This window comes from Herpailurus yagouaroundi, unplaced genomic scaffold, assembly GCF_014898765.1.
Source record: "Herpailurus yagouaroundi ecotype Mexico unplaced genomic scaffold, PumYag 188, whole genome shotgun sequence".
NCBI classification, from domain to species: Eukaryota; Metazoa; Chordata; class Mammalia; order Carnivora; family Felidae; genus Herpailurus; species Herpailurus yagouaroundi.
Window position 1 is genome coordinate 36,534,966 of NW_024412419.1, and position 12,381 is coordinate 36,547,346.

The 12,381-nt window shown below is 48.0% G+C and overlaps 1 protein-coding gene across 1 annotated transcript in view; it reads left to right on the forward strand.

Annotated features, from left to right (window-relative positions):
* The first annotated feature begins 353 nt into the window (after positions 1-353).
* LOC121044528 (two pore calcium channel protein 2-like) overlaps positions 354-12,381 on the forward strand; it is a 33,713-nt gene continuing 21,685 nt past the window's right edge. The window contains exons 1-8 of the mRNA XM_040496886.1: positions 354-385; positions 1,270-1,413; positions 2,435-2,549; positions 5,071-5,199; positions 9,554-9,670; positions 9,771-9,889; positions 10,118-10,219; positions 11,644-11,770. Coding sequence (XP_040352820.1) covers positions 354-385; positions 1,270-1,413; positions 2,435-2,549; positions 5,071-5,199; positions 9,554-9,670; positions 9,771-9,889; positions 10,118-10,219; positions 11,644-11,770 — 885 coding nt within the window. The remainder of the gene's footprint in view (positions 386-1,269; positions 1,414-2,434; positions 2,550-5,070; positions 5,200-9,553; positions 9,671-9,770; positions 9,890-10,117; positions 10,220-11,643; positions 11,771-12,381) is intronic.

Sequence of the window (12,381 nt, forward strand, 5' to 3'; positions counted from 1 at the left end):
TTTGTGTTTTTTAATGCAATATGACTTACTTTTTTAAGTGTTGCAATATGAAATAAATTTAGGAAATGCAGTCCTACAGTGTGTACAAATATATACTTTTGTCCAAAGTTTGGAATCTTTTGACCTCTCTGAATACTAGCTGCATTTGCAACATTGGCTTGCTTGACCAATGGTAGATCTCCATTCCAGTCCATACAGGACGATGTCCTGTGTTTTGAGGAGGTAACTCTGGTAATTGAATGGATAATCGGGTTTTTTTCCTCCTAGAGGACGAAGGAAGGTCTAAATAGCTAGTCTGTTTGTATGTGTTCTTTATCTCATTTATACAGAATCAGAAATGTGAGTCATCGCCCATGGGGCTCAGCTGTACTGGTCATGAGGAGATGTAAAGTCAAATCTCAAGATGCCCCTCTGGCTGGTTGGATATTATCAATCATTTTAAATTATAAGAATGTTGGCGAGAAGCAGGAAACATGGTGCTCATGTACTATTTAGAGGCATATCAAAGGTGTAACTTTGGGGGAAACAATTTGGTGGTATCTATCAAAATAAAAAAATGCAAAGACCTTTCATCCACAAGTTCAACTGTGTCCTACAAGCACACTCATATGGCACAAAGATATGCATGTGTGTCTGTGTGTAATACATATTTTAAAAAATCCAACGTAATTGTGTTTGAAATAGAAAGAAAAGGGAGACACTACTTAAAGGAAGAGGCATTTGTTGAAAAGAACGGGGTAGATGTGTATATATTGTCATGAAAAAAAAATGTCCAGAATATATGGAGTGAGAAAAATAAGCTTTGGACCATATGAAAATAATTTTATTGTTTTTAAATTATGTGTATATGTAGAGCGGGGGTCATACCTTGAGAAGGAGTTAGCTTCAAAAGTCATCAAAAAAGGCAATAATTTATTTATTTATTACCCTTGAAAAACACTCTAACCACTCATCAAGTACCCTAAATATAATTTTGTGTTTATCTGTTTGTGTGTATATAGCCGTATATATGTTGGTATAAACGTGCCATTTAAGTACATTTATACGTACTACTCAGTGCTTTCTCGTTTCTTCCTCTGAGAGCACACATTACAGGGCACACAGTTTGAATTCAGAAAGGTTAAGCGTGCCTGTGTCTCAGCCCCACCTCAGGTCCCAATGCCCAGGAAAGCACATACAGTACTCTGAAGGTTGATTACCTCTGGCGAGAGTGAGGTGGTGCGGGGAGAGAGGGAGGAGGGTTTCCTTTTGTACATATACATGAGAAAGAGAAGTGCCCTTTCCTCTTCTGATTGTTGTTCTCTCCTTACTTTCTCCCAACGAGGACCAGAACCTTCTCCTGGCAGCTGCCTATGTTTCTGATGCCCAGTACAACAGAAACGTTCCATTTGAAACGTCTCCTCGGGCCATCAGGTAAATAAAGTATTAAACTGTCTCCTAGAGCAACCTGTCCTTTAGTACTTACCAGTCTTGAAGTTGAACCCAAACTGAAGACATTGTCTCCACAAACATTTTGAGAAGTCTCTAGGATAAGGCATGGAGATTTGGATAAAATCCTAACATCCAATGCTTTTATTTTTTTTAAGTTATAAGAGCATGGTGTCTCACACATAGGGAAGCACTCAATAAATACATTAAGGACAGATAAATGAGTACATGACTAACATATAGAGCAGGAGATAGGGCATCTGAAGTGAATCACATCATCCTTTCCGTGTAGATAAGGTTGTCCTCTTAGAGCCACTTAGGCGAAAAGACTTGTTCTTTTTCTTTCTGGTGCCTTCTGATGCAATCTATATATTTGTTCTTTTCGTAAGAATCATGCCTTTTCTCTCCCACCCCCTGAATGTTGAACTAAGACCAATGATTTGGCTCAAAATAAGGAGAAAACATCAGGGCTCCGTGCCAGTGCCTCCAAAGCAACGAATAGACGCACGCCTCATTCCTGGAAGCTTCGAGCAGGTTGGGGAGACTGTCCCCCACCCCTAGGAAGAGAACTGTGTGACCACAAGATCTCTCTGAATCTACCATGTTGAGATGGGGTGGTGCACATTTAAATTGGTTAGGCTGCCATGCCACAGCATAATAGGTCACTTTAACTGAGGGTTTACTGTGCATCAGTCACCGTTCAAAGTCCTCTGAAAGTATTCTTTTTATTACGGTCACAACCGCTATGCAGGAGGTACTGATCATAGCTTGAGACACTTAAGAGACTGTGGTTTGAGATGCGATACTATTGTTGCCTTTTTTTTTCCGTTCGTGTTTTGTAATGTGTGCTCAATTCAGTGCTGTCCCTTGCTCCCTAAGATTTAAAGGAAATGTGGCCAGAGCCCTATTTTGCATTTTGCCCACCGTTAGTCTTTTGGTGGGAAGTGTGAGTTTTGTTTAACTCCTGCTCCTTGTATATAAACACCTTTATTCTTTTCATCTTCAGACTTTACTATTTTTATAACCACTGGACAATGCAAGTAGCCATCTACTTCTTTATTTGTGTCGACCTCTCTCTCGCCCTGTTTGAAGAACCGGCACTGTTTCCCCTGCCTTTCTTGGTAAGGATTAAAAACAAAATGGCTAACCAGACTTTGTCATTGATGAGTTGGGCCCCATGCCTTCTTCCTTTTTTTTTTTCCAAATTTCAATAAATACGAGTGTGGTTTTCTTTTATTACTATTTTTAAATGTTTGTTTATTTTGAGAGAGAGAGAGAAAGAGAGAGAGGGCGCTTGTCCGCACCTGTGTGTGCACAGGGGAGGGGCCAAGAGAGGGAGACAGAGAATCCCAAGCGGGCTCCTTACTGTCAGTGCAGAGCCTGACTCTGGGCTCAAACTCAAACTCGTGAACTGTGGGATCATGACTGGGGCCAAAATCAAGAGTTGGATGTTTGCCTGACCGAGCCACACAGGTGCCCTGGATGAGGTTTTATTTTCATTGCTGGGGTTTGTTTGGAAGAACTCTGCCTACTAGCTGAGCTGATGCTTCCGTCTTAATTATAAGGCATTTTAAATGGAGTAGAGGTTTTTGTCTTCTGTGTCCGCAGGGATGAATTGGGTAGACAAATGATATTTTCAGAGCGTATCCATGAAAGGGCGAATAGACAATGTCATAATTTAGTGTGGTACGCAACTTGTACTTGCCACGTTTCCAGCTTTTTTTTCATAGTCCTAAATCACTATTTATTGGCACTTAGCAGCTGGTCACGTACGGTTTTGAGTAATCGCATCAAATTCACCAGCTACTCCGGCTCGGTCCAAGTATGAAATTGATGATCCACTCATGTTAATTTCCCGACTTGATGCTGCCCCTGCAGTTGTCGTAGAGACTGGGTGACTGGCAAGGCCCAGAATATCTACGGTCTGGTCCTTCAACAGATAAAGTTCACTGACCCCTATCTTTATTACCTCCCCTGATTCTGTGGGTAACTGGGCCCAGGCCGGAAAGATATCCTGCTCCTGTGTCGTTAGCTGGGGTAACAATATCTGGAAGCTCCGTGGATCTCTGGAGCCTGGCAGGGGCTGCTGGCTGCGAGCTGGGAGCTTGCCTGGCTGGAGCCGTGGACCAAGTGCCCTGCTGTGTTACGAAGCTGCTGCATGTGGTGTAGGTTTCTCCCAGTGGGGGAGGAACAGGGCCAAGCAGGAGCATCCGAGTGTACAAGCCTCCACTTCCGTCAGCTCGTTGATGTCCTCTCGGCCAAAGCCCCTGAGATGCCGGAGCCCCGAGTTATCATGGGAGGACGCTGCGTACGGGGCTGAAAACTGGGAGCATGGTTCACTGGGGGCCACCAAAGTGATGGTGTAACACACTTCTGTATGATGAAGAGGCTACAATTAGTGAAGTCTCTGCATAGAAAACTTGTAGCCCAGTGACTATCAAAACAAACCGCAGAGTTGGGAGAAGCAGAGCTGTGCATTCAGAGACCCAGACAGTCAGTCCCTCCCTAGCACGGCCCACTCTGGACGCGATGAGACTTCCCTGGGGTTGTCTGCTCAGCCCCTTGCCTCTCTTCCCGAGTCCTCACCCTTCTGTTTGTTTTTGGTCACGTACAGCTTCAGGTTGGCTGAGTTCAGGGTGCTCCTTCAGCCGGTGTTTGGACGTCTGGTCTCTAGAATCGAATGTGTCATGGGGGGGCTTTGGCCCAGATGCAGCATTACCAAGCACATCTTATTTTGAGCAGAGGTGTCCTGGAATTGCCCCAGACCCTGTTGCAAGCCTGGCCTTGACAGGGAGTCTCTAGAGTCCTTCGAGGATGAATAGGCTGAGGGCTAGACGGTTCGGAAGCGGCTGTAGCCCATGTCCACGCCCAGGACCCATGAAGGCTGGGGTGGGGAGGGGAAGACTGTGTCAAGTGCTGCTTTCAGGGCCCAGTCTCCCCATCTCTTCGTACTGTGGCACCCTCCTCACCCCCTGATGAAGGCAAGTGTCCTTGTTGGGGAGGAGTTACCGCCTCAGGGAATCACAGGAAAGCCCGGGCTTCGATCACAGGCTGCCAGTCTAGCTGCCTGTAGGGATTTTGGAGCTGGTGTCCTGTAACCTACAGAGGAGACGGTCAGGACTTGGCACTGGGTCTCAGTGGCCTCCCTTCTTTCCTCTAAACCAGCCACACACGGGCGGAGGGCGGCAGTGGCACTGATGGCTAAGGAATGACCCACATCTCAAAACACGTCTTTGGGAGGTTACTCTCCTGTTAGAGAAACTGAACTTCTAGATGCCTTTTGTAAATATGAACTTGAAATTGGAGAGCACAGAAGATGCCTGTGTCTGCCGTCCCAGACCTCCTGTCTTCTGGGGAAATGCCTTCTGGGTGCCCTGCCTGCTGATCCAGCCCCTCCCAGGAAGCCCTCCCTGCCTGTTGGGTCATGGGATTCGTGACTCAAGGGCAGGTTTCCTCTTAAGAGGAAGAAACCATTCCAACTAGCACAGAATTTGACTGCAATTTGCCGCAGTCAAAAGGGACAGTGCTAATTCTTAGAGGGGGCATCAAGGTGGCTTGGGGGGCTGGGAGGGTTGTGAGAGAGCTAAAGCTGAACCTCCAAGAGGCGGGGCGCTGTGTTTAGTCTCTGTTTTCTCTGTGCAGGCTACCTCGTTAGCAGAAGTACTCTGTCTGACTGCATTCTTTGCGAGACTTGTACATTTTGCAAAAGTCACTCCTCAAATGGTTTTCTGGAAGGATACGAAAAACATCTGCATCATGGTAACCATCGTGGTGAGTGCTCATTATAGTACCCTGAAGATTTTGTGGTCAAAGGCAGAAACTATGAAGACAAAAGCCTGAATAGAGTTGATCTGGTTAAAGCAACAATGACAGACGTCGGCACAGCAAACACCATTAGCACAAATGCAAGCGGACCCCAAATGAAGAACAAACAGGGCAACGTATGACAGTGCGAGTGCTGTGTTTTAACATAGCAAGAGCACTTGTAAATTAAAAGGGGGGGAAAAAAAGAGGCCCCCCCAACAGGGCTGAAAATAGGTGAAGGCATCTCTTAAAAGAAAAATATAAATAATGGCAGATAATGAAACAATGTGTAACTTCACTAATTCAGAAATATATATCAAAACAACAATAAAATACCATGTGTGTGCCTATAAAACAGCGTTAGCAAGATGGAGAGGAAACAGAACCCCTGATACCCTCCTGGAGGGACGAGTAAGCTGTCTTTCTCGAAGGCTGTTTGGCAGTTCTTTGAAAAGCCTTAAAGGTGCTTACACTTGCACCCTGGAGTTCTATTCCTGGGACTTCATCGTTAGGAGAGAAGGATGTGTTCAAAGGTTTAGCTACAAGATTGGTCCATGGCTGAACCGTTCCTGATACTGGAAAAACTGGTAACAACGTGATTTCCCGACAATAGATATGTGTTAAATGAAACGTGGCACATCCACTCAGCCCTTTATAAACTAGTGTGAAAGCGACAAATGTCTATTACCAAGGCGAAGTGCTTACCATTCATGAAGCCAAAAGAACCAGTTACCACAGAGCCGGATCACGGTTTTGTTGCAAAGAACAAAAGGAAAGAATGGTACGCGTTCACAGAGAGATCTGGGAGGATATATGCTAAGCAGTCAGGCCAAGAGGGGCAGGGTAAGGAATTCCGAAAGGCTGCTGTTAGGGGCAGAGAGGCCCCTTCAGTGATTAGCTAAGGGTGCTTGATAACTAGCTTCTTACCGACCGCAGCAGCCGGCTTGCCTGAACCCTCATTCTTTCCAGTTCACCCACGGCTCAGTCTGCACGCCCCTAAGCCGTCCATTCTCAGAGCCCTCATGAACACTCCTAGGTAGGGGTCCCCGTGCTGTAGCCGATACTGGTTTCCCCTCTGAGTTTCTTTTGCCTGTGGCCCGCTGCTCGCCAGCCGTTTCTACATCTGTGTGTCAACGCAAACACAGTGGGACGAAACCCACGCCCTTTCACCCCTTGCCTCCCCTGGCTGTTTGCTTGCCGGTGGTGCCTTACGTCCCAACACCCAGTACCACGTCCTCCTAGTCCAGATTCTCCCCTCTCTCGCATCTGGCCTCCCCAGGGCCCCTCAGGACGCCTCTTGCCCTGTTTCATTCTCCGCACTTGGACTATCGCAGTCGTCTCTGATGTGGCCACACGCTGTCTCTTTGTTGCACGCCATTCTGTTCCCACGTCGTGGCACAGGCCCTGGTCACCCCTTTTGGGAACTGTCGTGGTCACCTCCACCTCAGATGCCCGATACGTGCATTTTAGATGCTGCCGCGGGATTAATTCTCCGGAAGCACGTCTCAGATCACTTCGCTCCCTTGCTGGAAAACGTCTGTCAGCGCCCCAAGACTATTCAGTGCCCTCCAGTCCTGCAAACGTGCTTCACTCTAGTTGGGACCTCTTCACTCTAGCTGGACTGAGTTGCCTGCTGCCCCACGCATGTACCACTCGCTCCTCCCCTGCCTGCGGTGGCTCTTTTTTGGCTGGAATGTCCACTGTCTTTCCTCACCTTGTTCTACATACGTAACTTGACTTCCCTTCACACATCTGCTGAACCCTCAGAATATGCAGACTACCTATCTGTACTTTTCTTATTTTTAGAAATATTTTCTGCTACTGAAAAGAAATATAGGCGCACTGTGAGTGTCTAAATATAGGTACCTATGAGCACAGGCTTGGGTTCAGTCTGTGACACCATGCTGCCTGATGCAGGACGGCGGGGGGACGGGGTGGGAGGGGAAGGAGGAGGCTATTTCTGGAAGAAAGAAATCCAAACAATACAGACTGTATAAAACAGAGGAAGACACTCCTGCTAATCTCCTCCAAGGAGACTGTGTGTGTCTTCCACGACCCTGTCTGCGGCTTGGCCCCTTACTAGGCCCCTTACTTGGCCCCTTACCTCTTCATCTCCTAAAACTCCTAGCACAGTGCCTCAAGTACGTGGGCGTGCAGGCACTCATAAAATTTAAGTCCCATCACGGTGCTCCCCTGCTTCAAATCATCCAATGCGTTCCATCTCCCGTCCCAGAAAAGCTGAAGTCCTTATTGTGGCGGAAGCTCTGTGTTCCCCCTTCATTATTGCCCGCCCCCACCCCCACCTTGTCCACCCTCCCCGTCTCCTGCTCTCTCCATGCATGCTGGCGCTGCCTTAGGCCTCCCTTGCGTGCCCTTTGCCTCATCCGGGTTTTCTCCCGAGCATGGACCACCACCTGTCGCAGAGCGTCTTTATCATCAGCACCGTTCTTTCCTTCTGGAATGTGCGCTTTGTGAGGGCTGGCACCTTCCGCCTGGCTCTCACTCTGTCTCTAGAGCTACAGTGACACCCTGCACTAAGGGGCATTCTGTGACTGAAAGAGTATGGCGTGAATTGAATGAGGGCGTTCTCTTGCCTTGTCCGGGTCTTTCCTCCATCTGTCGCTGGGGCGATTTCACTCCTTTGCCCTCGTCGCCCTTATTTGAAAGACTTCCGAGGCTCTCCAGGCCCTGGGAATAAGACTCACCTTTTCAGCCTGGTTCTCGAAGCCATTTGCCATTAGTCCTTGTCACTTCCTGCCTCGTCTCCCCCCCACCCTCGGGACCCTTGGCTTCCCAGACATGCCAGGACAGCTCCTCCCTGAGAGTCCCTTTACTATGTCTTCCTGCTGTGGCCCTTGATTTTCCTGAGTTTTATTCTTTTAAAATGTTTATTTCTTTTGAGGGGAGGGTCAGACGGAGAGGAGAGAGAGAATCCCAATGCGGGATCATCACAGCACAGAGCCCAACGCGGGACTCCCATCTCATGAACCGTGAGGCCATGAACTGCACTGACATCAAGGGTCAGACTGAGCCACCCGGGCGCCCCCTGAGTTTTATTCTTTCAAGACTCTGTCATTGGGGCGCCCGGGTGGCTCAGTCAGTTAAGAGAGGCCGATTCTTGATTTTGGCTCACGTCACGATCTCACCGTTTGTGAGCTCAAGCCCCACGTCAGGCTCCGGGCTGACGGTGTGGAGCCTGCTTGGGATTTTCTCTCTCTCCCTCCCTCTCTCTCTTTCTCTCAAAAATAACAATAAATAAACTTAACAACAACAACAACAAACCTCTATCTTTTTTTTTTTAATTTTTTTTTCAACGTTTATTTATTTTTGGGACAGAGAGAGACAGAGCATGAACGGGCGAGGGGCAGAGAGAGAGGGAGACACAGAAACGGAAACAGGCTCCAGGCTCCGAGCCATCAGCCCAGAGCCTGACGCGGGGCTCGAACTCACGGACCGCGAGATCGTGACCTGGCTGAAGTCGGACGCTTAACCGACTGCGCCACCCAGGCGCCCAACAAACCTCTATCTTTGCTTTAAGATTACATGAGGGAGTGCTTACCCAGGAAGCCTCCTCCAGCACCGTAACCTTTGGTGATCTGCCTGTCCCCACCCTCCCCTGGACAGCCACAATGGTTCCCTCCTGCCAGCGCCCAGGGCACCAGCTTCCTTCCATGGCTGCATCCCATCTCCGCCCCTGTGTCGGATCTCACTGGGTCCTCTGTGGCTTGCTGAATTAACACTTTTGACCATGGAGGTTATTCTTTTTAACTTACATCTCCCTAAAAATACACTGGGTTCTTCTTTTGCCCTGTTCTTAGGTGATCACGAACCTGACAATAAGGATCAGGATTTTCTTACCTCTGTTACCAGGCTAGACAATTTTATACGTCAAATTGAAGAAAAGTTAAAGCTAATTAGGATGTAGTGTGGAAGCATGTAACTGTGCAGGTAACCGCATGGGCTCTGACGTCAGACTGCGTGGGTTCCAGGGTTGGCTCTGCCCCCTACTAGCTGTGTGACCAGGGCCACAGGCTCACCCTCTCTGTGCCCCGAGTGTCTCCATCCAGGAATAGTGCCCACCTTAGGGGTGTGGTCAGGATAACATAGAATAATTACAGAAGGTGCTTTTTGTACTTCACGGCACATAATAAATGCACAAACAACAGCTACTTTTAATGTTATATCACACAACTAGAATTATCCTGTTTATGGAACTTGCTTTGTGACCCCTCTTCCTGGTCGGTGAGCATGCATCCCCACCATCACTTTCTCTGTCCTGGAGCAGTGTGGCACTGACCTCTCTGTCCCATGTCTCTCACAGCTGACCTTGATTGATCTGATTATCTATGGGTCCCTGGAAGCTGTGAACGTCCACAGCGTTCGATGGTCAAGGGTCTTAAGACCAGTCTTCCTAATTAACTTCCCTGAAAGTCGTCAGGTAAGGAAGGACATACTTTAGGATATGCAAAGGCTTGACTTTTGTTTTTGCAGAAAATTAGCCGATTCTTGTAAACGAAATGAAAATTTTGTCATCACAGATCCGAAGAACTTTCAGAAGCATCCGGAACACTCTGCCCGATATTCTCTACGTCTTCCTCCTGTTTATGTTCAGTGTGCTGATATTCTCCCTTATGGCCTTGAAGCTTTTTGGGGATAGGTGAGCACGCTGCTCTGGAAGTTTCTGCTTGTGAATCCCGCCCCGCCTCCCCCCCGCACCCCCACCCCCCTTCAGGTTCAGCCTGTTGGTGGCAGAATCTGTCACCGGGTGCCATCTTCCTCGTTCAAACACTCCAGGAGTGCTTCTGGAAGGGGAAAAGTGTATCAGAAACCACAACCTCACTTACGTGTGTGTGTTTTTCACTTTGTGTTCTTGGTTCCTCTTTAGGGGTCTTAAAACAGTGGAAGGATTGCCCTACTTCACAAATATCCTGGACATAGTGTTTGAGCTCTACGTGCTGGTCACTACCGCGAACAGCCCCGATGTCATGTACGTCCATCTTGGCTCATGTTCACGGATAGACACCTGTTACCAGGACAGAATTCGCTTTGTTAAAGGCAGCTGTCTCCAAACACCAGCAGGGCTGAGAGGGGGGGAAATAGTGATTTTCCGTTTATTCATGTTCGTGTAAAAATTTTTGAAGGATGTAAAATGTTTACGCTAACAATAGCCTACCCTGTCTATTCAAAACTAAGCTTAGATGATTTTTTTTTTTTGTTTTTAAAAAGCTGAAAGCAGCAGGAGATATCTCTTGAGATACAACTCTTAAATATGGGAGCCTACTTTCTATTCGGGATTTTTTTGCGTCTTGAATTTAAACAGCTAAGCCATCTTTCGAAAGGAATCGTGGCTCGTTCTCCCAAGCATTGATGCGCCTTTGTGGTTAGGTGAGACAGGAAAGGAATGTAGAGGTTAGTAGTTGTTGCCTTCCCCTTCGCAATGCCAATTCTCCACACACGTGGACTTCACTTAGGAGGAAAACATCATGTATTTTCTTTCCTAACGTCCTTCATATTATGGATTAAGCTTGTTTGGGGAAGTAAAATTATTAAAGAGTGCCACACTGAGTAGATACCCCTTGGGGTCTAGGGCATGGACAAGGCTCAATGCGAGTGTCAATCCCAACCAGGCCATACTGCACTTCGGGGCAGGGCGGGTTTTTTGTCCTCTAGTTCTGTGTGGGATCATCATATCGACTTGCTCTAGCTTGTTGCTCACTCTTGGGCCTGGCTCGGGACAAACATATGCAAGGGAAAGTTCTGGCCCTCCTTGTGTGCTCTTGGATCTTTCTCTCAGACCCTGGCCATGCCAGTGCCTCCAACACCCCCTCCTGTATGAAATCCAATGTCTACTGAAGGTGGAGTGAGCACACACACCTGATTTATGCCTCTCACCCTGGTGCCATTATTAATGGTGCTCCTTTCTTTCTCATTGTCCCAGAGTGGCTAGAAAATTATCTCCCTCCCCTGCACCCCCCCCCCCCAACAAGGCAGTCTGGTGTCCCCGAAGAGCCTTGAGTATAAACCCAAGCCACGCTTCGATTCCTTCTATAGTCCTGGGCAAGTCGGTCTCCTTTCTTAGGCTTCGATTGTGAAGCCACAGTGAGGCTCCCTCAGTGTGAAGGGAAGGGATGGGATCGGGAGATCGCCAAGGTCCTACTTGCTTTGAAAGCTGCTGCCTTGAAAAGGCACTAAGAAATTCAGAAGGCCACCTGTTCAGCGCTAGGGGCGGTGATGGCTTTGCGACCCCATCACACGGGACCGCGCCATATGGGGGGAGAGTCTGAGTGAGAGAAGCTTTTGCCGTGCCCTGTGCCCGTGGGTTGTCCATGTGGGATGGCAGCTGAGGTCAGCCTTCTATGCACTAAGGACCTAGGCTGTGAAAAACCGTGCAACGTAATTCTGTCCTTCTAGGATGCCTGCCTATAACTTCAATTGGTGGTACTGTCTGTACTTTATAACCTACACCATCATCAATACCTACATCTTCATGTCCGTCTTTCTGGCCGTGGTCTACAACAATTATAGGAAGCACTTAAAGGTAAGGTGCATGAGCGGAAGCGGGGTGGGGGCAGGCGAGGATAGGCACACGGGCTAGGTGCCGTGCCAGGGAGGCCGGCAAACGCATTGGTTCAATATTTGAAAGGGTGCTTTTTCTTTTCGCTTTGGCCAATCTGAAGACTTATTTGGTGCCTTTGCTCTATTCTGCTGGCGTGGGTGGTTCTTTACCATTCTTTGCAATGGGTCTGACAGTGTTTCTGAATTTTATGTACAGTGGCAGGCTATTGCTTTACTCATTGCTTTTAAGGCATTCAATTGCTCATGGTTCCTGGAAAGGTTTTGTTAAGAATGGGGGTTGGGGATGTTCTCCAAGCTTCCACTCCTTTTTGCCTCTCCAGCAAGAGCAGAAACTTCTTAAAGCCAGCGGTTTCTGCCCCGGTGCCTGCCTGTTAGATTTACGTCTGGAGAATTCCTGGAGGCGTTGGGTGGGCGGAGGCTTCTGAGTCCTTGGGGGTGGAGGATGTTTTATTTACAGCCTGGAATCCACCAGGCTGCCTCAGCCACATCACCTGCCCGCCCTCCACTGCACATATCTTTGCTGGGTTGTTTTTTCTTGTAAAACTAGTTGCACAGGGAAGCTTTTCACCAAAG